The sequence below is a fragment of the Rhineura floridana genome, chromosome 2 (genome assembly GCF_030035675.1).
Source record: "Rhineura floridana isolate rRhiFlo1 chromosome 2, rRhiFlo1.hap2, whole genome shotgun sequence".
In the NCBI taxonomy this organism is placed as follows: Eukaryota; Metazoa; Chordata; class Lepidosauria; order Squamata; family Rhineuridae; genus Rhineura; species Rhineura floridana.
The window spans coordinates 209,789,233-209,808,217 of record NC_084481.1 but is presented as its reverse complement, the minus strand read 5'-3'; the positions used below and the strand labels follow the sequence as shown (position 1 = coordinate 209,808,217).

Genomic DNA, 18,985 nt, shown 5'->3' with positions numbered 1-18,985 from the left:
TGCTCCTGTCAGCAACTGTGCTGCAGCATTCTGTACTAACTGCAGTTTCCGGGTCAAGTCACCAATGCCTGTACTACTGTGGTCAAGCGGTCCCAGTCCATGAACAGTCATAGCTGTCATACTAACCGGAGATGGTAGAAGGCATTTCTAGCCACGGAGGCTACCTGGGCCTCCAGGGACAAACCTGGATCAAGTAGCACCCCCAAACTGCGTACCTGCTCTATTCCTTTGGAATGTGGCCCTCAGGCTAAAAAAAGGTTCCCCACATCCATTGTAAATGGAGGACAATTGAGTAGCAAACAGCAAATTCAATTACAAGTGAAAGGTTTGCCAGTTCTTGAAAATCTAGAGATTGACGTGTCAGCAAAAGGAAGCCATTCTTGTGTCATTCAATTAGCCTTCAGATTCTCTTTATCTGGTGTAGTAGTAACAATTCTGAAAATTACCTCAGAACATTTGATCTAGACAATCCCCTGGACCACAGCCATTCCCAGGCTATTGCCTGTCTATAAAATTTGACACACACCAGCATATTTTGACTACTTTTCTCAGAAACAACTCTGGAACCTTGAACATTTCCAAATGAAAAGAGCTCTGAAAAGCCTGAAATACTGGAAAATGCTGTCTCAAATGGGGTCGAATATCAATTCCTACTGCGTTTCATCATGTTTTTATATTTCCATAAGAATTGGGTTTTGTATGGTAGTCAAGTGTGGGAAGTGGGATAATCTGAAACAGACTGAAGCTGTTTAGGAGCCTTACATTATAGATGTTTGGTTTAAATGTATATTTAAGAAAGGGGTACCGATTATTTTTAGCAGTCTGTCTTGGCTTTGTTTTTAATCCAAAGAGTTTTGGGAATGAGGAATGTATTAGGAAGCTCATTCTGAAATGTAATCATTCCCTCTATCGCTGATGTTTAGGCTGTGAATGCTGTTTGTTTATGTTGCCAAAATGGCTCCATCCACACACCAGAGGGACATTAAGGGAACCTCTCTCTGCCCCTGCCCTGTGCCCTCCCCATATCTGATTTGGAGGGTTGGGGAACCCCTTAGAACAGATTTAAGGGGAATGTGAGGGGAGGAGAGGGAGGAAAGTCCCATTGCATTAGAGGAATCCTTGCACTGATAGAACACTTATTTAGCTCTATGTTGGTTAAACCGGTTTCAAACCAGTTTACATTTGTAGTGTAACTGTCCTACCAGAGTGGACAAAAGAGTTCCAGCTCATACAGGTGAGTGTGCCTTCCATTCAAAATGCTTAGACAGCTCAGTTGCCCCTTCATGTCTACTCTCTCCTGCATTAATGACCAGGCCATATGAAATCTGCCTCTCCATTTACATAATAAGACAACATAGAAGTAAAGATACTTCCCAAAATACACAGAACCTCAACAGTGATGTTTTGTAAGGTCCTCAGGATTGCGTGACAAATATTGACAATAAAAGTGTCAGTGCACTTTAGCAAGGGTTACTTGTTCCAGTGTGAACATAATTAAATTGTATACTTTTGAAAACAGTAGCCGTTCTCTGTGAAGTTTGCAAAGCACTGGGTAATGGGCATATCCATACAGGAGCCTAACTTCGTAATAAAGAAACTGCTTTTACCATCGCAATAACTTTTCAAGGTCCACACTTCTTGCTCAATGGTAGCTTCCAATCCACTGTTTTCCATTCACACAAGTAGGCTTTCCTCTAGAAAAGTTTAGTATCACTGTTTCCTTGTGGCCCTGCCCCCAATTTTGCATGTTTACTACCTCCAGAGTATGGATATTGCTAATGGAGAAGGGGAGGGTTTTTTTGTCAGTTTCATTGTTTCTTGTCAATTGCATACCTCTCCCCACTGAAGCCTGGAGAGCATTGGACTGCAATTGATATGAAACTATATGAAACTGATTAGAGAGGGGAGTGAGTGAAAAGCAAAGTAGGCAGTGGCTGCAACAGCTTTTGCAGATGGCAGAGACAGAGAGGGAGCGGGTGATGGGGCATAAGAGAGCCTGCCCACTAAAACAAATTGAAGCAAAGAGCCTATACGGAGGAGCACAGTGAAGCTGAGACAGGTTTCCTGTCCTTTTCTCATTATAATTGGATTGGGTTGATATGGATTTAAAGAGGAAAACAGTGTTTTAGCTTCTGCTTGCCTGCAATGTCATGTGAACCATGCAAATTACAAAGGGATGCAAGTAGCACCAGACACACACTAAATCGCCGTGTGGATGAGCCCACAATCTCTGAATGTAATGCACATTTGACCTGTTCCCCCCCCTGCATAAACAATTTTAAATATCTTTCTATTCACAAGTCTTAAACTATATAGGAAGTTAAATTCAAAGATTAGTAAACAAAGGAAATATTGATATAGGCATATACAAATTTATATTTCAATTGCTGTACTATCTGAACAACATTTGTTCCTGCCAATTAAACCATGATATCAGGTGACTGGGAAATCATCAGAATTACTCTGATCCTGAAGGGTTTTCACTTGGCGTGACATTTTATTCATGATACTGAGATCCCGTATTTTTTCACACCACATATCAATAGGCCAGAAGCTCAAAGCCAAAGAAGTAAAATGTGAAATTCAGCCTTTGCCTCCATCTTTTTTATTAATATTAAAATATTTTAATATAAAAATATTGTTATATTTAAAAATAAAAATATTTTTATATTTTAATGGACTCCTACTGGGAGGAAGGGTGGGATATAAATCTAATAAATAAATAAATAGAGATGGATGGATGGATGGATGGATGGATGGATGGATGGATGGATGGATGGATGGATGGATGGATGGATGGGGATTTCATTGTCTCCTCAGGATTGCAGGGTCACAATGCTGCAGTGCCAGTGTAAGCCATGAATGGCAGAATTACCCCGTCAGGTTATAAATTCTCGGCTCCCGAGCTCACAGACCCCAGCCCATCACCCCTCTTAGCCCACCTGCCAATAGTCCTCTCTCTCTAGGCCACATGCCCAGTCCTACGTTCTCTTTGCTGTTCCTCATTTTTTTCAGCTTCATGTCCGGTTCCTGCATTTCATTCATAGACTATCTCCTTCCTTTAGTAACAATGTCACCTGACCAACCTTCCTAACATTCCTCTCTTAGCATGCAACCTATCCTCTCCTTAAGCAGTGCGAAGTTTCTTCGGAGCACCCTCCCCAGCCCCCATTCGACCTTTCTTGCCATTATTCTTCTTATCATTATCACTTCAATTTATATCCTGTCTTTTCTCCCAAAGGAGCAAACATCAATAACAGCATCAATAATATCATTAAGAACATTCTAAAAGTCATTTAAAGCATTCTAAAAATGTTTAGAACACTGGATTCTCTCAACCAATGGTTTCAGGGTTACCAGGATCAGACCCTTGGCTCCACTGCTCTTTTCCCCAAGATTCATTCTTCACCTACTGTCCCTTCAGCTTCCTTTCTACTGGACTCCTTATCTCTTAGCCCCACATTTTGGGATCTGACTCCAGACGTCCCCTCTGTGAGGATTTAATCCCAGATGAATTGACTATTTTCCATTCTCCCTCAGAAACTGGACTGCTAAAACTCTGAGCAATTAAACATTCCGTGTCACCTCATCACCACACCACCTGAGCCAATCGGTGGTTCTGTTGAAATATTTAAGCCTTATCAAGCTATGAAGAAACTCAGGCTTGTGTACTGACTCCTCCCCTATACCTCCTCCCTACAATTCTCAGTTTCCAAAACTTGATGCAGCGAGCCATAATTTTTATAATTTATCTGAGCGACAAACTAGGGGTGGTGCTTGCCTGCAAACCAGGATCACAAATCAGGATCAAAGCCTGGTTTGCAGATACGTCTTCTGTTTTTGAAGTGCCCTGGATGTTTGGGTAGCTGTACGCTCACTGCTAATCTCATTTAAATTAATTACCACTTAACTGAAAATGTAAGCCTGTGGGCTGGGTTGGTTTGCTTGTTTAACTTAATTTTTGTAGTGTCTACTGTTTGAGATGGCGATATTTTATTATGATGGCCTGGTTTGCTTGTTTTTTAAGATGATGGTAATAATAATAATAGTAATAGTAATAGTAATAGTAATAATAATAATAATTTTTTAAAAGCATTAGAATGGCCTGCTTGCAGCCCATGGTGCATTGTGACTGGGGAGGGGAAAATGGCTCTGATATTATCTCTGTATTTCTCAGAAAGGAAAAGCCAACCACAAGCAGAACATGCCTAAAACTATATGTCTGTCGGAATAGTATATTCACACAGCTAAAAATAGGTCACTCAGAGCCAGGGGAAAAGAAAAGGAAGGGTGGGGGAAAGACACCAGGTAGAAAGCCAAGCAGACTGCGGGTTCTTCTTTTTTTAATGATTGTATGCAGAGGAACTGGAAAATGAAAGAAGCAGAAATAATTCCTTTGAGCTTCTGTCTGTCCTGCACAGGGCTGGCATTAGCATGTGGCATCCTTGGGCATCTGCCAAGGTCCCACTGCCCTGGCAGAGCCCACTGCTGATGCATTCTGGGAAAATTAAAAAGTACATCTAGACACAGTTCTCCAGTGTTGACAGGGGCTCTGTGCCCCCCCCAAGCAGGATAAGCCTGCTAGGGCCCACTGATATACTGTTATAGCTGTGTCCCACTCCAACGATGATAGCTCTCCTGCTATCATGGAGAACGATGGTCTCGGGGAAGGAGAGCATCCAGCCGAGGAAGAGGGAAACGATCCCTTAGAAGGGACCCATTCCTTGGGGGATGAGCAGCTATCCTCTCGTGCCGAGGATATATCTCCAGGGGGTGGAGGGATCCTTGTAGTGGGTGATTCGATCATTAGGAACATAGACAGTGGGGTGTGTGATGGGCGTGTAGACCGCAAGGTGTTTTGCCTGCCTGGTGCGAAGGTTGCGGATATCGCCCGTTGTTTAGATAGTTTGGTAGACAGTGCTGGGAAGGAGTCAGTGGTCGTGGTGCACGTTGGCACCAACGACATGGGGAAATGCAGCCGTGAGGTCCTGGAAGCAAAATTTAGGTTGCTAGGTAGGATGCTGAAAGCCAGGACCTCCAAGGTGGCTTTCTCTGAAATGCTACTGGTTCCACGCGCAGGACCAGCCAGACAGGCCCAGCTTCGCAGTCTCAGTGCGTGGATGAGACGATGGTGTCGGGTGGAAGGGTTTGGATTTGTTAGGCACTGGGGAACATTTTGGGACAAGCCGGGCCTGTACGAAAGGGACGGGCTCCACTTGAACCAGAATGGAACCAGACTGCTGGCACTTAAAATTAAAAAGGTGGCAGAGCAGCTTTTAAACTGACTGAGGGGGGAAACCCGACAGGAGCTGAGAAAGGTCCAGTTCGGAATAAACCTCCCCCCCTGGGATAAAAACCAAAGAAATGATGAAATTTTAAAAGGGGTAGGCCTAGAAGTAGGCATTGTGAGAGCAGGGGCACAGGATATAAATTCAGAAGAGCAAAATTACCACAGGCCTAACCACAAGTGCCAAAGACACTTGAAGAGAGACACTGCTTACAAGTGCCTGTACGCTAATGCTAGGAGCCTGCGAACCAAGATGGGAGAACTGGAGTGCTTGGTCATAGAGGAGAGCATTCATATAGTGAGCATAACGGAGACCTGGTGGAATGGAGAAAACCAGTGGGATACGGTTATCCCTGGATATAAACTATATCGGAAGGACAGGGAAGGACGTATTGGTGGCGGAGTCGCTCTATACGTGAAAGAAGGCATTGAATCCAGCAAGCTCGAAACCCCAAAAGAGGCAGACTCCTCCACAGAATTGTTGTGGGTGGTGATACCATGCCCCAGGAGGGACTTAATACTGGGAACGATCTATCGTCCCCCTGATCAAAATGCTCAGGGAGACCTTGAGATGAGATATGAAATTGAGGAAGCATCCAAACTAGGAAATGTGGTAGTAATGGGTTACTTCAACTACCCGGACATAGACTGGCTGCATATGTGTTCCAGTCATGACAAAGAAGCAAAGTTTCTAGATATTCTAAATGACTATTCCCTAAACCAGTTGGTCATGGAACCGACCAGAGGGACGGCAACCCTGGACTTAATCCTCAGTGGGGACCGGGACCTGGTGCGAGATGTAAGTGTTGTTGAACCGATTGGGAGTAGTGACCACAGTGCTATTAAATTAAACATACATGTAAATGGCCAATTGCCAAGAAAATCCAACACGGTCACATTTGACTTCAAAAGAGGAAACTTCACAAAAATGAGGGGATTGGTAAAAAGAAAGCTGAAAAACAAAGTCCAGAGGGTCACATCACTCGAAAATGCTTGGAAGTTGTTTAAAACCACTATATTAGAAGCTCAACTGGAGTGCATACCGCAGATCAGAAAAGGTACCGCCAGGGCCAAGAAGATGCCAGCATGGTTAACGAGCAAAGTCAAGGAAGCTCTTAGAGGCAAAAAGTCTTCCTTCAAAAAATGGAAGTCTTGTCCAAATGAAGAAAATAAAAAAGAACACAAACTCTGGCAAAAGAAATGCAAGAAGACAATAAGGGATGCTAAAAAAGAATTTGAGGAGCACATTGCTAAGAACATAAAAACCAACAACAAAAAATTCTATAAATACATTCAAAGCAGGAGACCATCTAGGGAGACAATTGGACCCTTGGATGATAAGGGAGTCAAAGGTGTCCTAAAGAACGATAAGGAGATTGCAGAGAAGCTAAATGAATTCTTTGCATCTGTCTTCACAGTGGAAGATATAGGGCAGATCCCTGAACCTGAACTAACATTTGCAGGAAGGGATTCTGAGGAACTGAGACAAATAGTGGTAATGAGAGAGGAAGTTCTAAGCTTAATGGACAATATAAAAACTGACAAATCACCGGGCCTGGATGGCATCCACCCGAGAGTTCTCAAAGAACTCAAAGGTGAAATTGCTGATCTGCTAACTAAAATATGTAACTTGTCCCTCGGGTCCTCCTCCGTGCCTGAGGACTGGAAAGTGGCAAATGTAACGCCAATCTTCAAAAAGGGATCCAGAGGGGATCCCGGAAATTACAGGCCAGTTAGCTTAACTTCTGTCCCTGGAAAACTGGTAGAAAGTATTATTAAAGCTAGATTAACTAAGCACATAGAAGAACAAACCTTGCTGAAGCAGAGCCAGCATGGCTTCTGCAAGGGAAAGTCCTGTCTCAGTAACCTATTAGAATTCTTTGAGAGTGTCAACAAGCATATAGATAGAGGTGATCCAGTGGACATAGTGTACTTAGACTTTCAAAAAGCGTTTGACAAGGTACCTCACCAAAGGCTTCTGAGGAAGCTTAGCAGTCATGGAATAAGAGGAGAGGTCCTCTTGTGGATAAGAAATTGGTTAAGAAGCAGAAAGCAGAGAGTAGGAATAAACGGACAGTTCTCCCAATGGAGGGCTGTAGAAAGTGGAGTTCCTCAAGGATCAGTATTGGGACTTGTACTTTTCAACTTGTTCATTAATGACCTAGAATTAGGAGTGAGCAGTGAAGTGGCCAAGTTTGCTGATGACACTAAATTGTTCAGGGTTGTTAAAACAAAAAGGGATTGCGAAGAGCTCCAAAAAGATCTCTCCAAACTGAGTGAATGGGCGGAAAAATGGCAAATGCAATTCAATATAAACAAGTGTAAAATTATGCATATTGGAGCAAAAAATCTTAATTTCACATATACGCTCATGGGGTCTGAACTGGCGGTGACCAACCAGGAGAGAGACCTCGGGGTTGTAGTGGACAGCACGATGAAAATGTCGACCCAGTGTGCGGCAGCTGTGAAAAAGGCAAATTCCATGCTAGCGATAATTAGGAAAGGTATTGAAAATAAAACAGCCAATATCAAATGCCGTTGTATAAATCTATGGTGCGACCGCATTTGGAATACTGTGTACAGTTCTGGTCGCCTCATCTCAAAAAGGATATTATAGAGTTGGAAAAGGTTCAGAAGAGGGCAACCAGAATGATCAAGGGGATGGAGCGACTCCCTTACGAGGAAAGGTTGCAGCATTTGGGGCTTTTTAGTTTAGAGAAAAGGCGGGTCAGAGGAGACATGATAGAAGTGTATAAAATTATGCATGGCATTGAGAAAGTGGATAGAGAAAAGTTCTTCTCCCTCTCTCATAATACTAGAACTCGTGGACATTCAAAGAAGCTGAATGTTGGAAGATTCAGGACAGACAAAAGGAAGTACTTCTTTACTCAGCGCATAGTTAAACTATGGAATTTGCTCCCACAAGATGCAGTAATGGCCACCAGCTTGGATGGCTTTAAAAGAAGATTAGACAAATTCATGGAGGACAGGGCTATCAATGGCTCCTAGCCATGATGGCTGTGCTCTGCCACCCTAGTCAGAGGTGGCATGCTTCTGAAAACCAGTTGCCGGAAGCCTCAGGAGGGGAGAGTGTTCTTGCACTCGGGTCCTGCTTGCGGGCTTCCCCCAGGCACCTGGTAGGCCACTGTGAGAACAGGATGCTGGACTAGATGGGCCACTGGCCTGATCCAGCAGGCTCTTCTTATATTCTTATGTTCTTATGATAGGCGAGAGTGCTCACCAGAGGACACTTTGCCCAGGGCACCCTCAAATATAGAATTTGACCTGATCCCACAGAATATATAATAAAGTCTTGAAGGCCTTATACAGGTTCTGTGGATGGTTGTGCTTACAAACACGCTCGGCATAGCGGGACTTCATCTGGAAAGATAAGTTATCTTTCTCACATTTTGTCATACAGATTAAGGGCCTCTTCCAGTGTTACCTCTGGCCTGTATATTCCTCCCCTTCTGTCCTTACTGTGGGGAGAAGCTACTGAATGAATTAGGATTTATTTAAAGACATCACAACTTGAGGTGGTGGCTGTTTTAAATTTGGTAGAACTTCACTTCTGCTTTGATCAGGACTGTGCTCATTGCATACAAAGCCTTTTTTGGTGGTGCTTCTTGTTAGCCTTTCGGTATAACCACACCATCGGACAGCACAGGGGAGGGGAACCTCTGGCCTGCGGACCTGATTAGGCCCGGCATGAGCTCTGATTTGGCCTGCAAGGCCCTTTCTCCCAAATCATGCCAACCTGCCCCATCCCTGGCATCATATTACAAAAGTAAGGAAGTGACTCCAAAGAAGCAATCAGGAACTTACAATGTATTTCTGATTGTTCCTTTGCAAGTTGGGCTAGCTGTCAGCACCAATCAGCTGAATGGCAATGATAACAAGCCCCACTGGGATCAGCTGCCCTTGGGAGTTCTGTAGTCAGTGGTGTAGTAGCCCAGGGTCTTGGGGGGGACTTAGACCCCTTACTTCTTTGGGAGCAGGGTCTTTTCAGTGGCTAACACTCTCTTCTTTTGTGCTTCTTGGCTCATAGGCACATCTGTTGTTGTGGGAGAAAGCATTCGCAAGAATCCCATTCTCAACTCAGCAGCAAAAAAAGAGGGAGGAGCGTGGCTGTGACTCTCATGAAGGGACCCTGCACTTTCTGAATTGACCACTACACTAATGTCCCTAATGCAGCCAAGGGGGTTCTCTGTTGCTTCCAATCAGCTGATTGGCACTGTCAGTGAGTTCCCCTTTGTCTGTGTAGAAGATAAAAATGCTTACGAATCCCTTGCTCAAGCAGTTAAGTGTATTGTGGAGGCTGCTGGCTGGCTGGCTTTCCATTATTAGGAAGATTGATGGTTAATAGTCCTTAATTGTCACTTGATGCCTCTTGCGGGGAGCTAATGCTTAAAAATATCCTCGGCTCCTACTGAGAGGAAGGACAGGATATAAATTTAATAAAGAAGAATAAGAACATAAGAACATAAGAAGAGCCTGCTGGATCAGGCCAATGGCCCATCTAGTCCAGCATCCTGTTCTCACAGTGGCCAACCAGAATAAGGAGGAGGAGGAGGAGGAGGAGGGCAGCTGGAAAGAATAATATGGGCCTCCATGAAAGGAGGGTATTTGGGAGCCAAGAAAATTATCTGAAGGTTTGGGAGGGTTGAGTTACGATAGTGGTAGAAGTCATGGTGGCCGCCGTCATTTTTTGTTTTTAATTTCTTTTTTAAACTTTGTTTTAGCTCAGTTGTGTTCGGCTCTTCTTGGACACAACGTTGTTTCAGTACACCAAATGTGGAGGGGGGCATTTTTGTTCAGAACAAGGGTGGGCAACCTGTGGTCCTCCAGGTGTTGTTGGACTCCAGCTCCCTTCAGCCCCAGCCATTATGGTCAACAGGCAAGGATGATGGGAGTTGTAGTTCAGCAATATCTGGAGGGCCACAGGTTGCTCACTCCAGAGTTAGGAGGTGACCCCTTGATAGCTCAAGATCTCATTTGTGTTTTGAATGAGAGAGCCATCAGATGTCCCCACCCTCACCCCACTTCCAGTGAAGGGCAAAAGGCTGCATGTGTGTCTGTAAGGACAAAGCAGGTTAATGGTTTGGGCGGGACAGAATCAAAAAGGGTGAGACTCAGAGGAGAGACTGAAAGAACTGGGCATGTTTAGAAGAGAAGCCTGAGGGGAGACATGATAGCACTCTTCAAGTCATTGAAAGGTTGCCACACAGAGGAGGGCCAGGATCTCTTCTCGATCATCCCAGAGTTCAGGACACGGAATAATGGGCTCAAGTTGCAGGAAGCCAGATTTCGTCTAAACATCTGGAAAAACTTCCTAACTGTTAGAGTGGTACAACAATGGAACCAATTACCTAGGGAGGTGGTGGGCTCTCCAACACTGGAGGCATTGAAAAAGCAGCTGGACAGCCACCTGTCGGAAATTGTTTAAAGTTGGATTCCTGCATTGAGCAGGAGGTTGGACTTGATGGCCTTAAAGGACCCTTCCAGCTCTACTGTTCTATGATTCTGTGATTCTATGATTCTACAGTCAACAGTCCATTTAGTTCAGTATTGACTGGGGGCAGCCTCTAGGGTTTCAGACAGGGAGTCTTTCCCAGCTGTACCTGGAGATGCTGGAAATTGAACCTAGGACCTTATAGGCCCCTTCCAACTTTAGTATTCTATGATTCTATGCTAAAGGCAGGCTGCTTCTCTGTGTGGTTCTAATGTCAGGTAGTGAATCTGCTACCCCATAGGAGTACATGTTGCTTGCCCCATTACCTGTATATTTGTAGATGAAGCAAATATAACAAAATGCTGAATGTTGGCTGCTACTCTCCCCTCAAAAGGAAATCAGAATCTATGTAGTCCTGACTCTGTCATCACACAAGGAAGAGGGGAGCATGCAACAGCATATTGCCCAAAAGTCATGTTATAAAAAGTAAACTATACCAGCAGATCAGGAACTGGGGATCCAGAGACCTCTTTAACATCACAAACCCCACTCCTTTCAACAGTGTAGAAGGCTAAGAGTTGTACATACAATTCAACTGTACAATACAGCTGACATGGCAAGGATTGTATAGCCAAGGACTTCCATCTGTGCAGTCTTTCATAGAGCCTTCTTACAGGCAGGTTACATTTTCACCACTCAAAATATTCCCTTTGTTCTTCACTATGAGGAAACACACCCAGTCCCTAGATGAACCCTGCCTGCTGGAAGGCAAGTTGCACCTTGCGACAGGTTTCAAAGCTTTACCTGCCTGGGGACATTTGTGCAATGAATCCTTACATCTCAAAGTTTGAGGAGTGGCAAGAAGCAGAGTTAGGACCAACCCGCTGGTGAATTTGGCGCACACACGACCGTGGTTCAAAACAGTGCAACAGGTTCTGAGTAAGCAAAAGGCATTTCCCCTGGCATGAAGATGCGCAAATGGTGCCTATATATTGGTGTGTTTGTGCATTTTGGGAGAAGCTGCAAAAAGTTCTGTTTTGGATGTTTCAGAGAAGAGCAAGGAAGAGAAAACATGATGCACATTCTGTAACATCCAAAGCAGGAATGGACGGGCCGGTCGATTTCCAATCCATGTCAGTTTCACTTGTCTTCATTAGTAAATCTGTCCCATCCTGTTTCCACAGCAATCTGTGATTATATATATATATATATATATATATATATATATATATATATATATAAAGATGCACAAAAATGTGCATTGTTTTTGAACATCCCCCTCCCCCAAAATACTCATTTTATAGGCAATTTAGCGTAAAATACACATTTAAGTGCTTTTCTAAACAAGAGAACCATATCACAAAATTCAGAGGAGAACTGTGTTCCCATTTTTATATCAGTCCAGGAAGTACAGATCAGGTGAGCTTGCTGAAGAAATGCAGATCAGATTAAAACCGCCAGTATCCCTAGTCAAAAGTTATGGATCTGGCTTGCTGTCTTCCCTTCCCCTATATTGTCCTAACATGTCAGAGGCTGTTCAACTTGGGAACCTGCTGTAGATAATGAGTACTGCTAGGGGGAGCCCAAAGTTGCTCTGAGGTAGAGAGATGCCTCAGGAAAGTGATACTGTTTAACCTCCTCACTCCCCACTTTCCCCACTCCCTTAGTTTCATCGAATGCGATGACCCAGCAGCCACAGGATGAATTTGACAACAGTGTGCAGAAGGCAGTAGATTGGATGAAGACCATCCAGGAGAGACTGCGGATCAATGACAACACCAAGGGGCCTCGGTCTGCCCTGGAGGCCAGGCTGAGGGACACAGAGGTAAAGAGAGGGACAGTCCTTTTCACACATGTTTTCATACGTAATATTGTTATTGCTACAATTACCATATGATCCTGCCCTGGTATTAAGATCTTCCTCTAAGGCCCTGCTCTAGGTGCCCCCTGTTGCCAGAAGTATTTTTTTTATTTTTTTCCATTTATTAAATTTATTTCCCGCCCTTCCTCCCAGAAGGAGGTACAATGGGTGGCTTCTTGGGACAGGGCCTTCACAGTGGTGGCTCCAAAATAATGGAACTATCTCCTAACGGACATTTGCTTTGCTTCTTTCCTGGGTTTTTTTTTAGACACTTTGAAAAGGCAGCATTGCTTCAGAGGGCTATGGGCCAAACTAGACAAAACACCATTTTCACAATTAGCAATTGTGTGAATAGTTTTATTAAAATAAATAGCAGGAGTGGGACCCCAACTTCTGGTCAAGACCCTAGTGTGAGATTTGGGTTTTTAACCCTTTGCTCACAGCTGTGATCCCAGCTTGGTTCAGTTGCCCCCACACTGTCTGTTTGCACTGGAAGAAAGGTTTTCATTGCTGCAAATTGGAGTCTTTCTTCAAATACAGATAGCAGGCAAGGGGATCCCAATCTAGATCGGGATTGTAGCAGGGAGTAAAGAGTTCAGGCCTATTTACACACAGAGAGACACACCAGTGCCAGAGTCCCAACCCAGTCAAGCTTCCCACACCTGCTATTTTTTTTATTTTTGAAGGCATTTACACAATTGTGTTAAGGGCATTTCATCTAATGGAGCCGATAGTGAGTCCCAAAGCACCCTCTGCTGCCTTTACCAAGTGTCTAAAAAAACCCAGGGAAGAAGCAAGGTGATCTTCCTTTAGGAGGTAATTCCATCATTTTGGTGCCACCATTGAAAAGGCCTTGTTCCAAGTAGCCACTCACCACACCTCTAATGGCAGCAGGCATCTAGTTTATGCGGTCTTGTCACTTTTAGTTTGTATGCATTTCACTATGGTCATTTAGTTTTCTTGTCTTATTGTTGTTTTTTACTGTTATTGTGCATTTTAATTGTTGTAAAGCCATGGCAGGTATTAACTAAATAAAAAAAGAGCAGTATGAATGTTTAAATGAACAAAAAAATAAAAGCAGTAGTCATGATTTGGGTTGCTGTTGTAAGCATCCGAAAAGTAAGGCAATGGCATATCCTGCTAATTTAATCATAATCCTATGAAAAGGAAGCTGGATTTTTCTCCTCTGCCCTGTCATTGTGTCCTATTAATCTTAAATAATTAAATTAGTTAGTGGTTAATTTATATCTGTAGTCATTATTACATAAAGAAATTAGTCTAGCTAATGTTTTGTTCTCTTTGGCTGTTGGATTCTTAAATAACTTGCCCCAAATTTGCTCTTCCAAGCTGGACAGTTTATGTGCACTCTTGTTTTCTATGATTTATGTTTTATTAATCTGTTAATGAAGGTTTCAACCAAAGAAAGCAGCAATAAAAAAAAAGCACGGAAAATGAAAATGTCATTATTGCGACAGATTTTCTCAAGAACATTTATTTACCTTCTCATTACTGTGAACAATAATGAGTTCTGAAACCTGGGCTACAGTTTTATTTATAGATCGTCCTTTGTTATCTAGTGCAATTTATATTTTGGGCTAGGCTCAGTGGCTGAATTTTAGTTCTGTGGGCACACACCTTGATCTGGGAACTGTGGGAGAGGCAGCCTAAGGTTTCATTTAGGTATCATGGTCATACCATGGTGTGGCTATCAGAAAAGTGCTCTTGAAATGCAAACTGAATCAAATTTCTTGCCCATCCCTAATGCTCATATGCTCCTTCTCATGCTCTGATTTCCTCTTACATTTCTTGAATTATATGGTACCCATTGTTTGTCAGGATGATGGAATCAGTCCAGCTGTGGTTATTATTAATCATTTGCCTCCAGACCTGAACTATTCGAAGTGGTGTGCTGATTCTGCCTTGAAGAATTGGGCAAACTCTTAATTAAAGTCTGCCTGATTCAAACACTGCAGCAATTTTTGGTTACAGAGAACCAGGAAATGCAGGAGGGCAAGCATAGCAAGCTTTCCTGATGACCAAACTATGGTTTGGCTGTGATGTCCAAATTGAGCATAACATTTCGAGAGCAGAGGGTCCAGTTAGAAAGCACCCTCACTTTGTTCAATCCAAATCTAACATCTTCCCTCCAGGATCGAGTTTTTATTGGGAAGGAGGTGGCAGAAATGGGACATTTCTGCAGGTTTACTGGAAAAGCCAGCTGTGAACAGCATCAGTTGGGTAACAGGTGATATCACAAAGATATCCCTTCCCACCCAATCCTCGAGCAGTTTTGCAACCCTTTTAAAAATGTTTCACTATTTTTTAAACAAGGAAGGGTCGGATGTATATGTGCACTTTTATCTTTAGTCAAATTGCCTGCATAAAGCAGACCCCACCATTAACCCAGAATTCAGATTGATAGAGTGCATGTTTATGATGCAAACTGCAGAGCCTGAAGGAAGCCAGACTCATACCAGAAAAACCCAGTTCTCTTTACATGTTACATCTGCTGCCTAAAAACAAATATTTGTTTGTTATCCTGCTCTTAAGAAGAGCCCTGCTGGTTCAGACCAAAAACTCTTTATGATCGACCTTGGATCAGATATAAACAGATCAGATGTGTTAGCAGGTAGCAAGTTTTGGTCCAGCTCAGAACTATTCAGATATACGTGGACCACTTTGAAATAATCCAACTACACTGGGAAGGAAGGCAGAAGAACATATGAAGAGCCCTTCTGAATCAGGCCAATGGTCTATCTAGTCCAGCTTCCTATTTCCCACAGTGGCCAGCCAGACACCAGTGAGAAGTCCACAAGCAGGACATGAGGATAACAGTGCTCACCTGCTACTGCTGATCCTAGAGACAGTATATAGCCATCATGACTAGTAGCCAATGATGGCCTTACCCTCCATGAATTTGTCTAATCCCCTTTTGAAATCATCACTACATATATGAGATGTGCCTTCCAGATGGCCGGTCAAGCCCGTACCCACTTGTATTCAGTGCCTCTGCCACACCAGCTGCTCCCAAACCTGCTTCATGTCTGTCTTCACCCTATGGCTCTGGATGAGATTTCACCTCGCAAGTTCTCATTAACTTGTGCAAGGTTTCCCCCCACGTCATTTGGCTTTTTGTGCACCAGGATTTGCAGATCAACATGTGGAAACCTGATTCATGCGTAACAATAATTGGATTGAAGTAATTAACAGCCAGCTCTTTAGAAGCCTGCTACATATTTGTGTTGCAACTTCAGGACTACTTGTTTATTGATCCCCCCCCAATTTTTTTTTTATTGATTGATTGATGTCATTCTTGTACCACCTTTCTGCCAAGGCACCCAAGGCAGTTTACTATTTTTTTAAAAAACCCACAAAAAGTATATACTGCTTGATCGTAAGAAACCCTTTAAGCCATTTACAAGAAACATTAAAATTATCAATAAAAACAGTTAAAAACAATCATTAAAATGTTTTAAACCCCATTAAAACAGCAGTAAACTAAAAAGAAATTAAACACATCAACAACTATGTGTCTGGATTAGGGACGGGATCCGCTTGTTGGTGCCTGTTCGATTGCATTCTATCAAACTGGCAGGTGGTTCAGTTTGTTAACAAAGGAAATTGGCTTTCCCAGTGCCCACTCAATTCCCCCTCCTTCCTCTCCTTCTCCTGAATGATATTGGATCCTTGCTGCCAGCCCTGGGAGAAAGTGAGAGATCGCTTAATGTAAAACAAAGACACAGGCCAGTCAGTTTCACCTTAACAAAGCAAAGGCACAGGCTTATCAGTTTAAGGTTAGCAAAGCAAACGCACAAGCCAGTGAATTTCACATTAGCAAAGCAAAGACATGGGCTGCAAAGCAAAGAACAAGCTGAGCAAAGCGAACATAGAGATTGCAAAGCAAACACACAGGCTGGCCAATTTTACTAGCCAAGCCAAGCCAGAGACTTGTCAGTTTCAAGTCAGTAAAGCTAACTGGCAGTCTAGTCAGTTTCATATTAGCAAAGCAAAGTTTTGATGCACTGGGTTTTTTTTAAAAAAAATCAGTGTTGGAAAAGCTGGGGAAACTCACATGATTCAAGATGGGTCTGCAAAAATAGCAAACCTGTGGGAAGTCCTTTGCCAAGTTCAGTTTTAGCAGTATTCTCACCCATCCCTAGTCTGGATAGGCTTTCCTAAACAGAAATGTTTTAAGCAGGTGCCAAAAGGCATACAGTGAAGGCGCCTGCCTGGTGTCAATAGTCAAGGAGTTCCAAAGTATAGGTGAAAATGGAAATGGATTGCCTTCAAGTCAATCCTGACTTATGGCTACCCTATGAATAGGAATTTCATGGTAAGCGGTATCAGGGCTGGCCCCAGGCATGCGAGGGCCCTTGGGCATCAGCTTGCCCTGGCCTCCCGGTGGGTCGGTGTGTGTGTGTGCATGCGCACATGTACGCGCATGTGCGCGGGGCCCCCACGCCCCCCACAGCCCCCACCTGTCTAGCCTTTACCATTGTCCTTAATGAAGATGGCGGCCGTGGTTTCCCTAAGGGGAATGAAGCCTCCGCCGCCATCTTTGTTGATGGCACACGACGAGATGTTCAAGAGCGATGGAAGGTTCTAATAAATGCCTCTTTAAATAATAACTCCAAGCTCTTTTGGTCCTTGGTTACAGGTGCCTTGGGCTCTTCTTCTAACTCCCAATGTAACATCCCGCCCGCTATATGGGAACACCATTTCTCCGCTTTGTTTGCAAATTCCTCAGACTACTCTTCATTTATGCCAACTATTATAGACATAAGCGCGTTGCCAGCTTGGCCCCCAATTGAACAGTCCGAGATAGTTACATTGATTAAGTCCTTAAAAACTGGTAAGGCCCCGGGGATTGATTCAATTCTTCCTGAACTGATAACAACACGTATAGACTGGTGGGCCCCAGTTCTGGCCAACCTCTTCACCTTGATTAACCTAACGGGCAAGTTTCCCCAAGCTTGGCTTAAGGCGGTTGTTATCCCAGTATATAAAAAAGGGGATAGGGACGACCCCACCAACTATAGACCCATTAGCCTTCTGTCAGTGGTAGGAAAGATTTACACTAACCTTCTAAATGTGAGACTGACCTCCTGGATAGAGGAAGAGGATATATTGGGTCGAGAGCAGGCTGGTTTTAGAAAGGGCAGATCTACTATTGATCATTGTGCAGTATTGAACCATCTGGCAGAGAAGTATAGATGCTCTTTCGGTAATGGTTTACATGTTGCCTTTATCTATCTGAAGACCGCCTTTGACTCCATCCCGAGAGAATTACTATGGACTAAATTATCCCAGACATCGATTGATAAGAGACTCTTGTTCTTGATTAGCCGTTTATATCAGCACACAACACTTCGTGTGCAATGTGGCATGGATGGTAGTCTGACAAATCCTATCTCTGCCACAAAAGGAGTATGTCAGGGATGCATACTGGCCCCTACCCTATTCAATCTTTTTATCAACGATCTGAGTAAATACTGCCTTGCTGATAACTTCCATCCTCCCAAACTGGCCGACACTAAGTGTCCTTTACTGCTTTATGCAGATGACGCTGTATTAATGTCCCTCTCGAAGATTGGCCTAAAACGTCTCTTACGTGCTTTTATGACTTATTGTGACACAAACTCCCTTACCATCAATTTCAATAAGTCAAAAATTATGGCTTTCTCTTGGCGCTCTGCGATCCATTCTTGGGTAATAAATGGCCAAAAGATTGATCAAGTCAAACAGTACAGGTACCTGGGGATTTTGTTCTGTGCGACATTCTCCTGGTCTACACCAGAGCTTGGAAAAGTTACTTTTTTGAACTACAAGTCCCATCAGCCCCAGCCAGCATGGCCACTGGATTGGGCTGATGGGAGTTGTAGTTCAAAAAAAGTAACTTTTCCAAGCTCTGGTCTACACACATCCGAATTGCAGTTCAAACTGCCCGTAACACCTCTAAGGCCATTCTTCGATTTTTTTCTACCCAGGGCGGCCAGTATATCCTGGCTGCTCTTCAGACTTTTAAAGCTAAAATCCTCCCTCAACTCCTCTATGGTATTCCATTATGGGTTTCTAGCTTTAATGCCAAAGTGGAATCGATACTTTCGATCTTCCTGCGCTCTATATTCAGAATGCCTCGATGTGCCTCGGCAGCTGGCCTCCGCCTCAAAGCTGGCTTAAATTCCATTGAATGCTCTGCCTGGATTTATGCTTTCAGATTCTGGACCAAAGCTGCTTATGCTAACCATTCTTTAGGCTACCTAAATTTAATTTGGAAAGACCCTCACCTCAGCTCTTGGTCCAAAAATTTTAATGAGAAAGTAAAGTTACTTGGCCTATCACTGGATTTGCTTTCCTTTATGGATCTTGACTCTGCTAATCACAC

General features: G+C 43.5%; 1 protein-coding gene across 7 annotated transcripts in view; it reads left to right on the top strand.

The window, feature by feature from the left end:
- Positions 1-18,985, top strand: part of SYNE3 (spectrin repeat containing nuclear envelope family member 3) — a 133,352-nt gene that overhangs the window by 47,046 nt on the left and 67,321 nt on the right. For 6 of the 7 annotated variants that reach the window (XM_061612065.1, XM_061612069.1, XM_061612066.1 and 3 more), the window contains one exon: positions 12,407-12,564. In XM_061612065.1, the coding sequence (XP_061468049.1) occupies positions 12,407-12,564 (158 nt within the window). Of the gene's footprint in view, positions 1-9,567; positions 9,587-12,406; positions 12,565-18,985 lie in introns of those variants that run through there. The other variant, XM_061612070.1, reaches the window with a different exon arrangement.